The 21,446-nt window shown below is 38.7% G+C and overlaps 1 protein-coding gene across 1 annotated transcript in view; it reads left to right on the top strand.

Moving 5' to 3' along the window:
• Window positions 1–1,955: 1,955 nt before the first annotated feature.
• The window catches only part of KITLG (KIT ligand), an 80,758-nt gene continuing 61,267 nt past the window's right edge, over window positions 1,956–21,446 (top strand). The window contains exon 1 of the mRNA XM_070754776.1: window positions 1,956–2,542. Within this exon, the coding sequence (XP_070610877.1) occupies window positions 2,528–2,542 (15 nt within the window). The 5' untranslated portion in view covers window positions 1,956–2,527. The remainder of the gene's footprint in view (window positions 2,543–21,446) is intronic.

The raw sequence follows: 21,446 nt of genomic DNA, 5'->3' as shown, positions 1-21,446 counted from the left end.
TGCAGAGTTTGTATAGAGCAGTGATGGCGAACCTTTTTTTCCTCGGGTGCTGAAAGACCGTGCATGTATACTATCATGCATGGCCAAGTGTCCATACCCCTAATTCAATGTCTGGGTAGGGCGAAAACAGCTTTTCCCACCCCCTAGAGGCACTCTGGAGGCAGGAAATGGCATGTTTCCCAACTTTGCCCTCCCCTGGTTCCAAAGGTTTCCCTGGAGCCGGGGAAGATAAAAACACCCTCCTCCATCCCCTGGAAGCTCTTTGAAAGCCAAAAGTACCCTCCCAAAGCCTCTGTGAAAGCCAAAAATCAGCTGGCCAGCACACACATGCATGTTGGAACTGAGCTAGAGCAATGGTTTGCGTGCCAGCAGATATGGCTCTGCGTGCCACCTACAGCACCCATGGCATAGGTTCGCCCTCACTGGTATAGAGTTATGGCACGAATATAACCTGACTGTGCAGAAAATTACAATTAATTACCATTGATATCCACCTGATCCACCAGAACAGGAGGGCAGGGCATGTCATAGGTCCCCTCTATTAAGGAAGTCCATCTACTGGGATCTAGAAGAAGAGCCTTCTACATATTGGTTCCTTCTCTGTAGACTGTCATCCCCATAAAGATAAGTTTGATCCCACCTTAATATTCTTTTGAAAGGCCCTGAAGGCATGATTTTGCCAGTGAACCTGGCAAAATTTTGCCATGGTGATATAGAACCCATCAAGTTTTTTGTTGGATTGTTGCCACTGGGTTTAATGTATTTGGAGTTTTACTTTGTAAACTACTTAGAATTACTGTGAGCTGGTTGGCCATATATTTTTTTCTTAATAAATAAATACAATAAAAATTAAAAATATATGCAGATAGTCCTTGATTAGTCCTTATGATTTGTGTTCATAATGGTAGCTGCCTATCATGGTAATAAGTCATGATAGTGGTAAATCATATCATCTACATGACTGGCACTATTTTATTGCTATTTTGCACAAATCATTAACTTAATGTAGTTAAGCAAACCAATGGTTTGGCATGGGCTGTAGGGAAATGTCAGATTTTGGCAATACTACTGTAAGCAGGCCATTGTAAGCATGTGATTGGGGGACCATTACAAATGGCTATAAATCTGGGCCATTTGTCAAGCATCTGACATGTGGTCAGATGACTACTGAGTGGGGAATTGTTTGGTATTTTGGAACAGGATTGTAATTACATTGCCTGTGTTCTTATGTAATGTTCCAGATGCACTCAGATAGTTCTGTCCTCTTTGGACATATATTCCCTGGTGGAACAGCTCCATTCAATTTGTTTCTCAGGCAATTCTACTAAAATAGTCTTCAGAGGGATAAATGATCCATTTAGTTTTGTAACTTTTATCCAATCCTTAATTAGTAAAACAAGAATATGGTATCGAGCTGTTCCAACATGATCAAGCATGTTTCCACAACAAAGGAGCCAAGACAATGGCAATGGAATTTCAAATCCATTCTATTGCTAGCTACATTTATTTCCATAGCAAAATAAACTAAAATCTTTCTCAAGTCCATTTCAAGGACCAATGGCACTTCATGAACCCATCCCACATTTTTTTGATGTATCACCTGCCACTGCTTTCTTCTTGGATATTTTTCAATGTCCTAATACAGTCAATGTTCCTGAAATTCTTAGGTAAGACTCCATCCCAATACACCATGGGCAACTTTGCTTAGCTTCCAAGATTAGCTAGATGCATTGTGAGCTTTCCCCCACCTTTCAATAACTGAGACAGATGATAACACTTTTCTTCTGAGACTTCCTTGCGATGTTGGGTTCTTCTCATCATCAGTCTATAGATGACACACTTTAAGGCGTCCTTCACTATACCAGTGTTAATTTGCTTTGTTTCCTTGGACAGTGTCCAAAGTTTGCCTTAAGGTGTGTAAAATGCTTGGAGGTAGGTCAGGTGACTCAAGTGACTGGGGCAGAAGAGGGTGGGGACAGCAAACTGCATGCGGCATAGTTTTCTGCCTACTCAGTGGTGTGTGGATACCAGTTCAACCCAGGCAGTGGAGAAAGGCTGGGATTCTTTTTCTTTTTCTTTCGCTCTCCCTGTCGGCATTTATATACTGCAATTGTCTGTCTGGTCCTACTTGATTCCCTTCTCCCCTTTCCCTGGGCTCCTCCACCGCTCTACTTTCCCCGTCCCCTGACAAGGACTCACAGAGAAGGCGTGTCCTCTCTGGGCGGTTGCTGCCGCTGCGGAAGACAGCTTAAAGCTATAAAAGAAGTGATCGGGTGCCGGCTTGAGCTGCATTTGCCGCCTCTGCTTTCCTCCGAAGGACTTGGAGCCGGTGCTGAATAGAGCAGCGGGAAGCGTCGCCCGCGTGCCTGGGAGCGAAGAGAAGGCCAGGGCACGGCAAAGCCATAGAGGGCGCTAGGCAAGTCTCAATGCGTGGTCTAGCTGCCTTTGCAACATGCTGGAACTACAGATCAGCTAAAAGGAGTTTGCACACCACTGTTGGAGCTGGATTGCAGCGCTCTCTTTCCTTATGAAGAAGACACAAGTGAGTATCCAGGGAAGAAGTTGTGCGTCCCAGCGGGGACTTAGTTGGCAGTGCTCCTGATGGTGGTTATGATATCTGGACAGACTTCTATAGGGCGGGTGGACGGATGCGATGTGCGCTCCGCGGGGAAGGATGGAGGTGTCTAGCGTCCAGGCAAGTGGAAGTTTGGCGGGGAGAAAAGAGCGGGTTGTCTTGCATAAGAGCCGGACGAGAGATCACCTGCTGGCTGTTGGGTTGTCTTACAGCAACGAGGCTGCCGAGTTACTTGCAGAGCGCAGCTAACTTCCCCCCCTCCTCTTGCGCGTGGGTTTGCGTGGCGGAGCGTTGTAAGCCGCCTTGAACCAACCTCGCCCTTCTATTCAACGGGATCGTTCTGGTTAGAGGGCAGGTAGGTAGAGGAGGGGGCATCCTGGTGACGACGGCTCACTCTATGGCAAAGGGGCAAGCATTCTTAAGGCCATTGGTGGTCGTTCGTCAAATCCCTCCTTTCCTGCCTGCGACTACTTCGTGGTTCCTACCTGGCAGGATTCTAAATAACAAATAATACTGTACAGACAGGATGAACCGCGGAAATACTGGGTCAATAGGTAAACTGAAATTGCTCAACACCAACTAGAACTAAGGGGGAGAAATATTGCTTCTTTAATAATCATGCAGAGTGCCTGTTTGGGGCACCCTTTCCTCTTTGCTTTTATCTTTCATTGACCTCCTCCATTTTTTCCATTCCATATCTGAACACGCTTCTTTCTCTACAAGCTGCATTTTGTGTCATAATTTCTTTCCACAAGGGGACTGGCTGTAATGTAGGGATTGAAAGAAAATTGCCCAGAATGACAAGTAATTGCTGACAAGAATGAGCTAAATGTGTTTGGGACCCTAGAAAAATGTCTAACCAGGCTCCCTTGCAATAGATGATAGATAGATAGATAGATAGATAGATAGATAGATAGATAGATAGATAGATAGATAGATAGATAGATAGATATGTGGAATCTCCCAATGTTGTTGCCTTAGCCAATTTTTACATAGTAGTGCCTTCTTCACCCCACCTTTTAATCCCAATGTTTTTCCAGCTACTTTCTTTGGTATCTCCTGCTGTCTTGGCTCATGTGCCATTTTGGGTCTTTCACACGTAAGCAATGAAATTAAAGGATTCAAGCAAGAAGGCTTAGGTGGGATCTGCAACATTTATTCGGTGCCATTCAAACAGAAACAATAAAATTAGATCGTTTAATTGGAAAAGTTGTGAAACAGAAAGTTTCTATATTTTTGGATCAGTGAAGTTTACAGAAATATTAATATATCATTCTCATAATTTGTGATATTGCTACATCTGGAAATTTAAGACGTGCTGGGTAGATTGAAAAACATCACATCAGAGTCCTGAGAGGAGAAAATGCTTTGTATAGTTAATATATATTTTGTACATATTATAGCAGTGGCAGTTGCTACTTAATTTTGTTTAGTTTGTGTATACTAATGTCTGCTCAGAATGGAAAGTACGAGCTGGAATGGAGAAAATTCTGAAGTCTGTATTCTGTATGATGGCAAGGGTTTTTTAAAAAGGCAAAAGTATTACTTAAAAAGGAAAGCAAGTAGAGTTCAGTTTGCAAGCTGCTGAGTTTCACTCTACAGTTCCATTTTGCACATGTAAATACGACTTTGAAAGTTACCAGTTACATGGGAGATTACTGAAACTGAGATACTGGTTTTACTATTAAAAACTGATGCAGTAGTCTTTGGTGGGTTCAAGAGTTCTTTTCTGTAACTTATGAATCACCTTCTGACCTACCAGCTTTATTCTAGCCAGAATTCAGAGGTGTAATTGAACAGAGAACATGTTTTAGGAAAAGAAGGATGGATAGTTGCACACAAATTTATCTGATCTTTATGTATTGTGTTAGCTGATGGGGGAAAGGGTGAGGTTTAAGTGGGGAAAAATGTCAGGTTTCAGAAGTTAAGATAGAAGAAACCAAGATAATGGTTTATAAACGAGGTAACATTTCACATTTAAGACAATTGGAGGTGAATCCTGTCAACAGTGCATTGTATTTCTCTTTGTTCTTTTCCCAAGATATCCTGTGAACTGAGATTAAGGAAGCTTTCCTACAGATCCTGCAGTGCGGGGATTTAGGTTATCATCAGGTTGTAACTGCACTGGCTGATCTCAGGGCCTCTTTAGCCTTTGGGGCAATTAGTCACTGTTCCATGCTACCTTACCCAATTGTATTGTACCTTTCAATCTGCTCCATTGTTCAGACTTCTGTGTTGCTGAAAGCTCTGGGGGAGGGCAGTAATGGTGGAAAGGAGAGGGGGGAGCAAGTTGAATCTTTCCTGGTGCAGGAATTTTTCATTAAAATCGGTATTAGATATTGGAATTCAGATTTTTCTTCTGGAGTTTTGGTGTGTTTACTCAGAAGCAAGTCCATCTATATTGCTGCTTGCTAGCATAAATTATGGCTATAGTACCGTAGTATACTAAACTTATTATGCATACTTACTATGGGTTAATCATTAGATTTAATCATTAGCAATATATTAGATGACTTGATATAAAATACTTATGCATATAAATATATTTTCAACTGGATATTTGAATGCAGTTAGAGATTATATAATTATCAACCATACATGAAGATATAAAATTATGTGTCCTTTTATATTGGCCATTTAGGATTTGATTGTGCCCATTCTCATTTGGGATGATGTAATCTTGTTGAAGAATTGTTCTGATGAGAGGTTTTGCACAGTTACCGGTATATGCAACAGTAAATGTATACTAATGTAAGAAACAAATTTGTAATTGTCGTACCAGGGAAGGATTTCAAAGTAATAACTTCTGTAAACATGCATTTAATTTTTTTTTAAGTAACCTGATGGATAGACATTTTTTCACTGTCAGTTACTGTAAAGGCAATATTTCATAATATATTGGGAGAAGTATTTTTTAGAAGCATAGGGTTGATTGCAACAAGTTTGGAGCTCACCAAGCAGACTCAGAAATTTGACCTCCTGGCTAGACACGCAAACTTTAGGAGACCTTAACAGTGGAAAAGAGCTAGAGGCAGAAAGAATACAGCTTTCTTTTGCTGAATGGGTACATTCATTGCCAGAAGTTATATGACCGTCAGGGCTTGTCTGGGAGGACAGTCCGAGTAGTACAGCATTTTTGCTGTTGGAAGCGGCTTTTGGAAATAATGAAATAGATGGTGCACAAAATCCTGGGGGAAGCCAGCAATTTATGGAGGCATAATTGTATCCTATAGTCTGAAAACCTATGTTGCAAAGGGACAGTATCCATTTAGCTTGGACTTAAAGCCATTCAAAGTAGGCTTTTGTGAAGTAGATTTATATGAAGCTATTCTGTTGAAAAGAACTATGTTCCTATGCAACTCTAGGGTTGATATGCGTGACTGATAAGCCTATATAAATGTCAATTCACAGGTTTAGCATACAAAATAGAATAGAATAGGATTCTTTATTGGCCAAGTGTAATTGGCCACACAAGGAATTTGTCTTGGGTACATATGCTCTCAGTGTACATAAAAGAAAAGAAACATTTGTCAAGAATCATGAGGTACAACACTTAATGATTGTCAAGGGTACAAATAAGCAATCAGGAAACCATCAATATTAATATAAATCATAAGGATACAAGCAATAAGTTACAGTCATATATTCATGTGGGAGGAGATGGGTGATAGAAAGGATGATGAGACTAATGCAGTCTTAGTGAATAGCTTGACACTAATGAGGGAATTATTTTTTTAGCAGATTGAAGGTGTGTGGGGGGGACTGTTCTTGTGTCTAGTTGCCTTGGTGTGCAGTGCTCTGTAGTGTTGTTTTGAGGGCAGGAGTTGAAACAATTTCTGTCCAGGATATGAGGGGTCAGTAAATATTTTCATGGTCCTCTTTGCCCCTTTTTTTTGATTCGTGCAGGTCTCCTCAGTGGACGGCAGGTTGGCAGTATTTTTTTTTTATGCAGTTCTGATTATCCTCTGAAATCTGTGTCTACCTTGTTGGATTGCAGAACCAAATCAGACAGTTATAGAGGTGCAGATGACAGATTGAATAATTCCTGTATAGAAATGTATCAGAAGCTGCTTGGGCAGTTCGAACTTCCTGAGTTGGTGCAGAAAGAACATTCTTTGTTGTGCTTTTTTAATGACTTTTTTGGGGTGTGTCCACTAATTGTACAGATATCTGATGTGATTTTGCCTCGCTTCACCTGCTGCTTCCTGTCTGTTAGGAAGCTTGTGATCCACTTACAAGTGTGTTCAGGTCTGGTTAGTTTAGTTAGAAGAATGTCCAGTATTATGGTATTAAATGCTGAATTAAAGTCTACAAAGAGGACCTTCGCAGATTCAAGATGTTGTAGGAAATAGTGCAGAGCCCTATTAATAACATCATCGGTTTGTCTGTTTGCTTGGTATGCAAATTGCAGGGAGTCTAACAGTGGATCCGTGATGGTTTTCAAGTGGGACACCACTAGGTTTCAAAGGTTTTCATAACTGCAGATGTTAGAGCAACTGGTCTGTAGTCATTCAGTTTCTTGATGGAGGGCTTCTTTGGCACTGGGATGACAGTGGAACATTTGAAGCAAGAAGGAACATGGCATATCTTTAGTGATTTGTTGAAGATTTTGGTGAAAATGGGGGCTAATTGGTCAGCACAGACCTTTAAGCAAGAAAGAGTTATCTTGTCTGGGCCTGATGCTTTTCCTGGCTTCTGTCTGTTTATAATTAAGCCTAGCCCTCATTTGTTAGAAACAGCAAACACAACAATCAAATCTACTTCTCAGTGTTGCTAAGAGAGTAGAGAAAATAAAATGAATACTGCACATACAAAGAACAGTTTAGGTGAAGGACTGGTAAAAGTTGCTTTAGAAATAAAACGGGACGGGCTAAATTGAAATGTATAAAGAATTTTAGTTTCATTTTTGTCTAAAACTGATGTAAGAAAAGTCAACCTACTCTTAAATTTTATAAACCATGGTTTAGAACTGTTGGCTGCAGTCAATAGGTCTAGTTAATAGTTTTATATCGAGATGGGTTTGTAAAACTCAGTTCAGATAAATATTGTTGTTGCTATAAGCACGTAATTTTAGGACATGCAGAATAGTGTCTGTCTGTCTGTCTGTCTGTCTGTCTGTCTGTCTGTCTATCTATCTATCTCACCTTTATTATTTTTTTCTAAACAATTCAGAGCAATAGACATATATTCCTCTCTTCCTCCTAATTTCCCCAGAAAGTCTTCACAGTCATTAGGCTGAGAGAAAGTGACTAGCCCAAGGTTACCAGCGGCTTTTATGACTAAGGCAGGATTAGAACTGAAGACCTTCCACTTTCTAGTCTGATGCCTTATTCACTTACTAGTCACTAGACCAGTGATGGCGAACCTATTTTTCCTTGGGTGCGAAAAGAATGTGTGTGCACTATTGCACATGTGCGAGTGGCCACACTCATAATTCAATGCCTGGGTAGGGCAAAAACAGCTTCCCTTGCCCTCCCCCCGGGAGGCCCTCTGGAGGCAGGAAACGGTTGTTTCCTAACTTTTGGTGTGCCCAGTAGGCTCATATTTTGCCCTCCCCAGGCTACAAACACCCTCCCACATCCTCCCAGAGGCTCTCTGGAAGGCAAACATGCCCTCCCAGAGCCTCTGTGTGAGCCAAAAATCAGCTGGCTGCCACACACATATACATTGGAGCTGAGCTAGGACAACAGGGACCGCCTTCTGCCGCACGAATCCCAGCGACCAATTAGGTCCCACAGAGTTGGCCTTCTCCGGGTCCCGTCAACTAAACAATGTCGTTTGGCGGGACCCAGGGGAAGAGCCTTCTCTGTGGCGGCCCCGACCCTTTGGAATCAACTCCCCCCAGATATCAGAGTTGCCCCCACCCTCCTAGCCTTTCGTAAGCTCCTTAAAACCCACCTCTGTCGCCAGGCATGGGGGAATTGACATGTTCCTTCCCCCTAGGCTTATAAAATTTGTGTATGGTATGCTAGTGTGTATGATTGGTTTTTAACTTGTGGTGTTCTTAAAATTAATTTAATATTGGATTTGTCTTGTATTGCTGTTACTGTGAGCCGCCCCGAGTCTGCGGAGAGGGGCGGCATACAAATCTGATTAAACTTAAACTTAAACTTAAACAGCTCATGTGCCAGCAGATATACCCGTGCCATAGGTTCACCATCGCTGCACTAGACCAAACTGGCTATCAATACTGACACAGTATATGTAAAGTGAAGTTTCCTGGGGATAAAAGGATCTTAAGTAGACTTTTGTAAGAGTGGGGATTGAGGAAGAGATTCCGTGTAAATTGGCACTTACTTTACACATTGCTTTGTTACAAAACAAGAGTCTATTTGTATGGACTGTATCTTTTATAACATCGAGAGTACTTAGTTTGGTATTTTTGGCACACTACTCTTAGTGTTTAAAACAAATATCATCCGTTTGGGTTACTGAAAGACTTCAGCCTCCTGTGTTAACTAGCATGTACATGATTCAATGCTGTGAGATGAAGTTATATCTCTGTAGTTCAAGCAGGTTATTTGGCAGTTGAAGTTGAATAACCTGGGATAACATGTAGTGAAATCAAGATTTAAAAACAACACCCACTTTATATAAAGTATATTAATCCACTTCACCTATTTTCAGTTGTGTTTTGCTGCGAAGTTCCATATTGCTAGTGGGTGTTCTGCAATTTGCAAAATGCCAAATCAGTAAATTTAAAGGACCTTAATGAGAGAGGGAATAAAGATTATTTTAATAGAGTTTTATCCCCACACTTTTCTTCCTTGAATTCAGAATGTCCTTCATTTTTTAGTCTAATGATATTAAGGATTACCTATTTTAATATAGCATTTATTGGGAACATTTATCCCAAAAATCTTTGCATTGCCCACTTAAAGCTTGTTAATAAGTGTAAATATTAATATTATGTTTAGATTAAAAAATGAAAATGAAAAAAAGTTGCTAGATGAGAGGTAGTGATGGGCAGGAGATCTTACCTGAATATATCATTCAAAAACTACAAGCATCCACAGGTCTTTATCCTCAAATTATTCATTCTGGCATGGATTCTTGGAGGTTATTCGATCTGCTTCTAAAAATTATTTAAGAGCTATATTCTGAATTGCTTAAATATGTAGATAAAAATGTATTTCTGTAGTTTCTTATGGCATCGATAAAATGTACTGTGACTTGCAATATTTGCAGTTACTTCAGGAAATATTAATGCTTGAAAATTAATTTATAAATAATTTGTTTTAAGCATTGTTGAAGAATTTGTCTGTATTTCTGTTGATCTGGTAATTATTTCTGTAGCTGGCAAATGCTAGGAAATCCAGGCAGGGAATAGTTTGATATTATACCCTGAAATGCCATGCAGTGGAAAATAATAAGAAACTCTAGGAAAAAAAGTGGGAGAGAGGCTTATTAGCATACACTTTGTGTTATGTAGTATATTAACTGGAGAGAAAGGAGACACCCCCCCCCCACACACACACACACATTTCACCCACAAAACAATACTGTTCTCTATTTATCTCCAGTTCTGACCATAGGATTGATGAGCTAGACACACACATTTTGCACTCAAGGGGAACTTAATGAAAAAGTATTTTAGTTGTTGCTAATCCCTGGATGGTAAATTAGATAACCCCTTTTCTGTTCTAATATACTTAATAAATTAAAATTTTCAATTTACTTGGATAAATATTTGAAATGCAAACAGAATAATGTAGATGGAACTATTCAGACAGGGGTTATAGGTAGCTCTTGATGTAAAGTTTAATGTAGAGCCTGCCAATCTACATAGTTGCAAGTTGTGACAGTTGCAAAATGGACCATCATGTTACAAGATTCATTTTTATGACCTTTTTGCAGCACTCATAAAACAAATTTGAGCCACAGCCATTAAGAAAATTCTTTATTTGCTATGGCCTATTTTTGCAGAAAACCAGAAATGAAAACAGCAAAAAAGTTGTTAATTGTCTAACCATGGGATGCTGCAAATGCAGGCCAGTTATCAAACACCCAAAATGTGGTCATGTGACTATTTGGAGAGGGTAGACTTCAAATGGTTATGAAGTGACCAGTCATACATTGAAGACTACCTACTCATGCCCTCATCACCCCGAGATTCGACTACTGTAATGCTCTCTACATGGGGCTACCTTTGAAAAGTGTTCGGAAACTTCAGATCGTGCAGAACGCAGCTGCGAGAGCAGTCATGGGCTTACCTAGGTATGCCCATGTTTCACCATCACTCCGCAGTCTGCATTGGCTGCCGATCAATTTCCGGTCACAATTCAAAGTGTTGGTTATGACCTTTAAAGCCCTTCATGGCATTGGGCCAGAATATCTCTGAGACCGCCTCCTGCCGCATGAATCCCAGCGACCGATTAGGTCCCACAGAGTGTGCCTTCTCTGGGTCCCGTCAACTAAACAATGTCGGTTGGCGGGCCCCAGGGGAAGAGCCTTCTCTGTGGCGGCACCGGCTCTCTGGAACCAACTCCCCCCGGAGATTAGAACCGCCCCTACTCTTCCTGCCTTCCGTAAGCTCCTCAAAACCCACCTTTGCCGTCAGGCATGGGGGAATTGAATCATCTCCCCCTAGGCATAGTTTAATTTATACATGGTATGCTTGTGTGTGTGTCTGTTAGTATATGGTTTTTTAAAAAATCTTTAAATATTTTAACTGATTGGATTATTTATGATTTGTACTACTTGCTGTGAGCCGCCCCGAGTCTTCGGAGAGGGGCGGCATACAAATCCAAATAATAAATAAATAATAAATAAATAAATAAATATATAAGGAGCAACTAAGACAAACTAAAGTGTAATATTCCTAGGAATTTCTAGAATTTTGTGATAAAATGTTTTAATATTTAGCAATTTCAGGATCTTTGAAGAACATTTCTATATTGCTTGTTTGTTTGTTTAGAAAATATATAGCTGCCCAACTTAAGTGAATAATTCTAGGTGGTTAACAACAATACAGATTTAAATCTTTTGGGCAACATATTTTCCGTTGAGCTTCCAGATATGCCTTAGTAGTTATACTGAGTCTACATGACAACATAAATTGCCAATTACCCTTGTCAAAAACTTTCTCTGCATCTAAGAAAACCAACACCATTGTGCAATGTATCATCTGTTCATCTAATTGTAAGGGTATCTTTTTCCAGAGTTTATATTTATAATTTCTTGTAGATAAGAGTTTGTACAGAAGAATAAGAAATAGAGAAAGTAGATGGGATACACCAGTTGAGTTCTCTCTTGCTTCCTTGGTGATTAGATCTGAGAACTGAAATAGCTGGTCAGAGAAATATAACTTGCAGTTTTTTTTGAAGAACTATTGAATAATCACACAAAAGTGAATATACACTGTGTCTTGTTTCCAAGGCTATATTCAGCAGGGCATCCTCTTTATTAATTGCTCACAGTCTGGATGTACATGCTTTCCAGTCCTGAATATTATCAAGAAAATTTGAATTATAGAAGCAGATTTTAGCATTTATGCATTTGTGAACTTCTAAATGCTGATATTTGATCACACTCCACAACCTGCTGCATTTGCCAGTGAAAGAAGACAAAACAATAGAGATTTGATTGCCAGAATTGCAAAATGCCATGTGTACAGAGGTCACAGAAGAAAGTATGCAAAGGCAGTAGTTTTCAGCAGCAACTGCGGCCCTTTTGACAGATGCATCATTCAGTACAAAGTACATAATACAGTGTATAAACTATGAAGGTGCAGAGAGAGAAGATAGTTTAGCCAAGTATACTGCATATTTAAAAGCATATTGAAATGTTCTGACAAGCTGTTTTCTGAATTTGTCTGATATACTAAGAAAGGAGGATTAAGGATTAGGAAATTAATAAATTTGTTACTGTTTCTGCAAATTATGCCTTTAAAAAAAAGACTAAGAAGATTTTCTGATCATCTGATTTCTTAAACATGTTGATTGCAGTATTGGTATTGAATTGTAAAGTAGACAAATGTTTGTTCATTGTAATTTTCTAATGGTACAGATTTTGTCATCTATCTAGCTATCATGAGCCGCCCCGGCATACAAATCTAATAAATAAATAAAAATAAATAAAAATAAATAAAAATAAATCATGATCTAGCTAGCTAGCTTAATCTCAAGAAAGAAAGTAAATACAGTACTTTGCTTTTTTATCAAAATCCTTCCTTGCAGTTTTACCTGCTAAGCTGTTTCTTGCAATGTAAATAATACTGTGTATGTTCTAAGAATAGTTTAGGAGTTTATGCTTTAAAAATCGCTGAATATATCTTTTTTGTACTATCTAGAATGTATTAGAAATTGTAAATTGCATTACATAGTATGAAAACAGCAATGTCTTATGGTGTTGAGATTTCATTTTGAAGTATAGAGAAAAGAACTGAGTATAGTAAAGACATGGTCCAATTTATCAAATGCAGTTCAAAAGAATTTAAAGGAAGCACAATAAATAAACAAGGTTGCAATGAAAATAATTATAGGATTGCGTAAAACAAACATCTACTGAGAATATAGAAGGATGTTCAGAATACAAGCATACTTCTTTACTGTTTCTTTTCCCAAGAGATGATCTTTAAGATCTATTATATCTTATTTCTCTCTTGACATTTGGTGTGTATCAGCAATAATTTAAGCCTATTCATCATATTTGTATCTCTTTTCTTGAAGAATAGTAAAATGGTTCATAGCAGCTCTGTCCACAATAATTATCTTATACACTGCCAATGATTATTTAGAAGCTTTTGTTAATATCATTGCAATGTCTTCTGCTTGTTTTCCTTTCCATGTAATTTTCCTTTCAATGCTAGTTATATGAGTAATTTTCTTATTGCAATATTCCCTTCAGGTTTATTCTTCATATGTGTCTGTGGGCTATACTTTAGCAACCATAGCTCTACATTTCCTTTTATTCCCATGTGGATCCCACTACCTTCTTTGCCTTCTGTATAAATGTTTGCCCTCTGTCATCCGAAGGGCTGTTCATAGAAACACAGTGAGATAAAAACAGCTATTATATACCTTGTAAACCTAAATTAAATGGCATGAAAAAGGAGTAAGGTGGCTGCACAGGCCTTGAATTGACAAATAGATGGAACTTGGAGATCTCTGGATTGCGAGATTCTAGTTAGCCAGCAGTGAGATTCTAATTACCGTAACCATTGTAGAGTAAAATATATTTCATTTCTCTGGATTGTTTATACTCACAACTTCCTGCATGCATATTTTGATCCAAAGAAACATGATACATTCTCAGAGTTAAAATCAGTAGTAGGCATCTTTCTTCTCCCCAAGCAACACTCATATTTAAGGAGAAAGGGTTTTTTTCTTTGAGCCAAATTGCCTGGCCGCTGTCCAAGCTTCAGAGAGAAAAGTTATTGATCTCATCTTGTCCTTCTCAAAGGGGTCTCCTTTCACTTTAAAGCCAAATCTGTGGACCTGATGTGTGTTTGCTGTTTTGCAGTTGCTCTAATATCTCTTTGCCATTCTCCTTGAAGAGTAAACCAACTTCTACAGAATTAATGTTTTGTAGGACTAATAAATCAAATTCTTGGCAACAATCCAGAATAATTTGACATTGCCTTCTTCCACAGTGGTTTTTCAATCTCATAGCCAGGGGTGGGCTACTGCCCAGATGGGGGGAACGCAGTGGGGTAACGAAAATGGAGCTCCACCCCAGAGCACCCAATTTGCACTGAAAGATGTTGAAATAAAATGCAGGGAATCCTGCATAAGCCACGCCCACAGTGTGGTAGTAAAAATTTTTGTAGCCCTTCACTGCTCATAGCCCTTCACTGCTCATTTTGGTGGCCCTTCACTGCTCATAGCCCAGACAGCACTAAGATTTCTAGATAGTCTCCCATTCAATCTTTAGTGATGCTGTGTCTGCTTAATTTTTCAGAGATTAGCAAGATGGCTGTATCTGATAATTAGCAAGATGGCTGCATTCAGAGATTAGCAAGATGGCTGCATCTGATAATGTATAGGTTTATATTCCTATCTCCTTTTTACTTATGGTTGCTGTTATTTGTTGTTTGATAATGAGGTGTTTTCTTGGGAGTCTGGCTATTATTTTACAATTATATTAATCTGTCTGATTATTATAACTGTAACTAAAGCTGCTGATGTGTTAAAATAATTACATTAATTAGTCTTACAAGGAATGTTATAGGCAGAAATATATTCTTAGTCATAATTTAAAAATTCTGCTATATAAAGCTGTGATTTATACGTGCATGTATGTTTTTAATAGAACAAGATTGACACCCAGAAAATAGAAAACAAGACAACTCAATTAGATTGGCATAGCTTTCATTCATGAGCAACTAGGAATAAAAGTTAATAATGTTGCAATCTTAACAAAAAGCCATAAGGCAGCATAACTACTGAGCATACGGTATTTTGTTTCTGCAAGCAGAAATTCAGAATTGCGTAAGTTCATATACAGTATAATCATGAACCACACTGAATAGCAGGGAGGGAGGAAACTACAAAAAAACCCTTCTTTTTTTAACCACAAGTTATGAATTACTGCAAGTTAATTTAATTAAACTCCTTTGCCTTTCTATGGCTGAAATTTTTAATTTGCTTTTTACTTCAAAGTGCATAAGAGTATAGATTAGTGAAGCAATGCTAACACCACATTTTATTTTATTTTTTTTGTATTCCTGGCGAACTGTGTGTTATCATCTCATTTTATCAAAGGGGCTCATAATAGAACTTTCTAATGTTTCTTCATATTTAAACCAGCAAACTTGCCCTACTGGACTATTGAGCCCCCCTAGCCCACAGATAGACCTACTCACATTAATGCTCATTTTGTGGCCGTTGGCTGGATTTTTGGTTAACCGTCTTTTAGAGTTTGGACTTTTATTGGTGTAAAGTTTGGTGAAGTGTGGTATGCTTTGGGGTTACTGGTCTGATAATCTTTGAGGCTGATCTCTGGTTTTATTTACCATCTGACTTTGGGAAGTTGTACAAGAGCACTTGGAGTTGTGGAGAAGATTGGGGAGAGTCAGACTGTATTTGTCCTTTTCCCCTGGGTGAGAGCTGGTAATAAAGCAGTGGTGACATCACGGAACCAGTTCTATCGATGCCAGTGCATGGGTGACGCCTGGGGTTTTTTTTTGGGGGGGGGGGGGTTGTTGCTATTTTTTTCTGGTTTTTGCTTCGGTGCATGCACAGAAGCCAAGTTTTCAGCACTGTGCATGCTCCACCATCTTGTTGTTGGCTTTTGCTTTTTTTAAAAACCCTATTTTTGGCTGGTTTTTGCTTGTGCGCATATGTAGCATAAGACGAAGTGAACTGGTGATGAGATAAGTTGTGTGTGTCTGTGTCTGTGTAAATGTATCATTGTCTGGTGGGTGAGAATGACCGGGGTGGTGGTGTTTGAGGGTTGTATGCATGTAGGGTGAATGTAGAGGGGGATGAGGAGGTGTTTGATGTGACATTCCTGTTATCTATTGGGCGAATCTTATCCCTGCTTGTTCATTAGTTGAAGGGGATTCCCCTTTCAGATCAATAAAAGAGTTTTGAGGATGGAGAATGGGGAATGGTATGGCTGGTGAGGAAGGCAAGGGAAGGCAGTGTATTTTGGTGGTGACAGATAATGGGAAATATGGTGGGAGACAAGTGTTATGCCCCTTGTGAGAAACTCATCCTCAGTATTTAGTACTGGTCTTATGTTCCAGCGCTTGCATTCAACTCATTTACCTAGTCAGCAAATTTGTGAATACTGGGTTGGGAGGGGTATGGCCGGCGCCGCGACAAGACGACATCCCTTGCACTCTGGCAGGGGGATGCTGATTCCCCACTGTTTGGGGGTGCCAATTCCTGTTTAGATTGGCCCAGAACCCCCCTGGAGGGGGGATGAACAAGGGGTCTTCACCACTCATGGGCTGGCAACCTACCTCGACCGGCAGTGGGTGAAATGGACTCAGTTGCCATAGTCACGGCGGCTATGTGCTAGAAAGAGATAAACAAAGCATCGGGAGTCATCTGGAAGGAGAAGAAAATTACGTTTTTGTGGTGGTGGTGGAGGAGAAAAGGCGAGCTGTTTTTGCCGGAAGAAAACTTTGATACCGATTTTTCTAATGTTTTTTCTTTTTAAATTTGTGCTAGAGCAAACTGTGGAAGCAGCCGGACTATCAAAGTCTTTTTTAAAATTCAATACTAAATAGCTTCTAAATTAGTCAAAACCCATGAGTTACATATTTGCTTTGCTTTTGATATTTTGGAATTTAAATTTGATTTTGGATCAAAGTTTAATCTGGAAAAATTCTGAAAGAAGTGAAAGGAATCAAAGGCTGCTCTGAATTTTTGTGTTGGTGACATCTGTTGGTGAGGCTGAAGTAGTAGTCGGTTGGATTTGTTATTCTTTCTTCACTGACTATGACCTTCATGAGTTGGAGCTGAGCAGATTGTTGCTTTAACAGGTGATAAGGAGCAGCTGGGAACTTGCAGAGAACCGGAAGAAAATATTACTGATTTGAACTTTATTTCAATCTGGAAGGATTAAAAGACAGACAGTTGGCTTTATTGGAGACACATTGGTCTTTTCAAATCTGGACAAGATGGAGGAAAAAAGAGATTTATTTAAAGAGATTATGCAAGACATTTCTGACTGGAGAGATCAATATGGAAATGTTAATATTGTTGTTTCAACTAGAAGATTTAACCAAGATTATATAGAAAATGATGAAGAGGAAGAAGAAGAGAAGAGCTATGAACAGCTGGAAAAAACTCATCAACAACAAGATAATGTTACAAATACAAAAACACTGCCAATTGAACTTTATTTTGAGATTGATCAAGGGAGGAAGGGATCCCAAATGATAAATGATTTAGAAGGTGGTCAGTTTAAAGAGGGGTAGAGGATCACATGTTTGATGATGATTATATGAAAATAAGCACTATTATTAAGAATAGATGTGACCTGACACTTTGGAATGAGCAAAATAAGAAAGAAATTGGGATGGAAAGTTGGAAATCTCTAAAAATTGATTATTTGGCAGAAAGAGAGTGAGGAAGAAAGTAAGTATATGATTTTAAAAGAAATATTAGATATAAAACAACTGGGGTTTCACAAGAAGAATGGAAATTTGAGGATGGTTGATTGATTATTAAAATGAATTAAATGAATTGATGTAAGGATACAATTAGATTGAAATAGCCTTGTTTTTACAAAGGATATATGAATTTATAAAATTGTATCAGAAGGGTAGAATTATATGGATAATTTAAAATTATATTTACATTTATAATAGTAAAAGACTGATGTGAGTTAATGTTTTTTGGAAATGTTAAGTTTTTTCCTTTTTTACTTCTTCTTTTTAAATATTAATTAAGCTTGGAAATATCATAATAGATAACGAAATGTTAAGGTGGAAAGGTATAATAAATGTATTGAAGCATTGGTTTAATTCTAATAGGTTATATGTTATATGACTACAATATTATGATAAATGTTTAACTAAAATATTGACCTGATTAGATTTTGGGGTTTTTTTTCTCTTTTTTAGTTTGATTATTTTTAAATTCTTTATTAGTACAGTATTAGTATTAGTAATAGTTTTTCAGTTCTTTTTTCTTTTCATTTTTACTATTATACCTTTTTTCTTAGCTTATAAGCTTTTTAATTTTATTTAGGAAGTGGTGGTAAGGGTTTCTAGAATACATGCGTAGGGGAAGTAAATATAATGGCTTAATGGTATTTGTAAGAATAAGATGAAATTATTGTAATAAGTTAAAGGAAATCAACATGAAATTTAATTAGATGAAAATTTGGATATCTGGATGACAAAATTAGAGGTCAAGGCTAAGGAGGTGTGATTGATACCGAAAATAATTTAATTTGTAACTATTAAACTTTTGGGGGGACAGTTATTCATGATTTACTAACTAAATACTGCTTTTATTGTAACCCAAGTATTTTGAAATGTATGGAAAAAAGTTTGTATAGAGGAATTTTTTTAAAAAAAATTACCCTAAAAAAAAATCTGTGAATACCTGAGTATTCTTTTCTGTTTCTTTTAAATGCCAGTTCAGCCTGTAATAAGGTTTGCTTTAGTGCTGATCTGATTATTGTGTAGAAGGTTGATCTGACTTATATCACCAAGACCTAGCTAGGTGCAGAGGGTGGGTTCCTGTCTTGGAAATATGCCCAGTTGGTTATGGAGTGTGACACCAACTTAGACTACAGAGGGAGAAAGGGATAAGGGAGAAAGGGGTCACCAGAGAATCTCCAGTGTTTTCACGGGTATTGCTCCATGTGTGTGATTATAAGACCCTTTTAAAAAGTTGGGCTTGAGAGATCAGATGCGATTGCGGTTGTTGTACCAACCTCCCTACTGCATAGCAGCTTCCCTGCCTGAGCTTCTGGTCCTTGCTACAGGGCTGGTGATGGAGTTCCTCAGACTCATAGTTTTGGGGAACTTCAATCTGCCATTCAAGGTGTTAAGGTTGCAGATAGCCGTTTGAGAGTCAGGTTGTACAGAGCTCAATTTTAAGCTTGTCTGGAGTCATATCCCTCTGTAGGGAGGCAGATTGACTCGTCCCCATTGATGGGTGGACCTGGATGGGTTTCAGAAGGAACTGCAGGTTATAACTTAGGATCTGCTGTTTGATTCTGTCAATTCCTAGTTGCTGCTTGGAATATGAAAGGTGACTGAGGCTTTGGACAGAATTATACTCCTGTGATCTGTCCTGACCTGTGGACATCTTTGCCTGCCCCTCCCCTGATATATGTCAGAATTCAGAGATGAAACCCATTAAGATATAACTAGAGTACCATTGGCAGAAACAAAGAATGAACTTAACCAACTCTGAACCAATAGAACTGGTATTATAGCTACCTCAGGGCAATCTGGGAAGCAACATGTAAATACATGTAAATATGTATTTACAACATGTATTTAAAATACTATTTATATTGTTCTGTTTATTTCCTAGAATGATTTGATTGCTTATTAGTAACCTGTGACTATCACTGTATTGTATGTTTTGATGAATATATTTCACTTTTTCTTTATGAACACTGAGAGTATATGCACCAGAGGAAATTCCTTGTGTGTCCAATCACACATGGCCAATAAATTATTCTATTCTATTCTATTATTCTATTCTATTCTATTCTATTCTAACGTATTTTCTCTTATTTTTCTTTTTATGTACCCTGAGAGTATATGCACCAGAGAAAATTCTTTGTGTGTCCAATCACACTTGGCCAATTTAGAATTCTAATCTATTCTATTTTAAAAAAGAAAAAAAACTTATCCACATTAATTGCATCTGCAGATAATCACCAGGTGACTCTCTTTAAGGTAACCATTACCTTCTGGGGAAGGCAAATGTAGAAGTCTACCTGCAGGGGCATGCAGAGGCATTTTCCTAGTTTCTGGAAGACAACATTGCTTGGATTAATTTCCATTTAAATGTTGGTGTGACTGTTAGTCTTGTGGAGGTGTCTGTCAGATTCTTGCCCAGCTGTCTGGGAATTGTTTAACTGTGTTATTCTTTAAGAAATGGACAACTAGACAGTATGACTGTAACCATCTGTGTCTTAGGTCTGTGTCCTTCCTGGCTTGTGAAAATTTCCTGGGAGGTGACATGTGAATGTATTCTGGCAGTGATTAATGCTTCTCTGTGGGAAGGGTTTGTGCCCCAGCCTTTTATGAATCTGTGGTCTTCCCTCTTCTTAAGAGGCAATAGGTAGACTCCATCTTATTTTATTTATTTATTTATGTCCTATCTCCAACATTTCCTTTTTAAGTCTCATTGCAGCTCTAGAGGGTCCTGGATAAAACAGACTACTTAGACATCCCAAGGGTCTAAAGGCAAGAGGTTATTGGACTTTCTGTTTTTTCTTTGAAGATGTTTTGCTTCTCATCCAAAAAGCTTATTCAACTCTGATTAATTGGACTCTTTTCAGTTGGCATTTAGGCTTGGATATGGCATGGAAATGCCATTGGTTCTATTTTTTGATTATCCCTAATGGGAGCGGGATGGGGGTAGTGTGTCCATCCTTATTCTACTTGATATCCTGGTGGTTTTCAATACCATTCATATTTTTCTGAAGTAGATTCAGGGGTGGGAATGGGGAACATTTTGTTGTCTTGGTCCACTTCCTTCCTTTGGATATTCTCATATTCAGTGTTGATAGGAAGTGAGAAGTTCCCCCTAGGTTAGATATGTTCTCTGCTTCTGTTTAACACCTACATGAAACCACTGAGTGCAATTGTCATCATTTGCTGAGATTACATCAGTATGCTGATGATACCATGATGGAATGTAGTAGAGAGGTGGAAGGAGACATGTGAAAGAAAGTGAGTGAAGACAGTCCCTCCCTAATAGTATACAGAGTATATTGTAGATGCCAATAGTTGAATGTTCAGTCTGACAAGAAGTTGTCTATAGGGGTGAAATGATAAAGAACTCAGCTTGGAAGAATCACCATGTGGTCTCCTTGATTTTGGGATTGCAGATTTTCAGTTGTATATCTCAGCCTATGACAAGTTAAACAATGTTGAGTCTTCCCTCTTGTAGTGCTTGGGGGCTGTTAATGGCTGATTAGAGAGCAATGGGCTAAAACTGATCTCTGGTAAGATGGAATGGCTCTGGATTGGGGGTTATTTTGTCCATTGAGATTTGCCATTTTTGGCCCTGGATGGGTTGCATTGCTCCAGATGGACTCATGTGTAATACAGGGATTCCACTGGACTTACAGCTCCTGAGCCAGTGGCACTTGTGGCCAAGAGGGCATTTGTGCAACTGTGGTTATGAATTAGCTACACCATTTCCAGGACCAAAAAACCCTCCTCACAATCATCCATGCCCTAGTTATCTCTTAACTTGACTACTGCAATGTGCTGTAC

The sequence above is a fragment of the Erythrolamprus reginae genome, chromosome 6 (genome assembly GCF_031021105.1).
Source record: "Erythrolamprus reginae isolate rEryReg1 chromosome 6, rEryReg1.hap1, whole genome shotgun sequence".
NCBI classification, from domain to species: domain Eukaryota; kingdom Metazoa; phylum Chordata; class Lepidosauria; order Squamata; family Dipsadidae; genus Erythrolamprus; species Erythrolamprus reginae.
The sequence above is the reverse complement of the archived record's forward strand: the minus strand, read 5'-3'. Positions and strand labels throughout refer to the sequence as shown.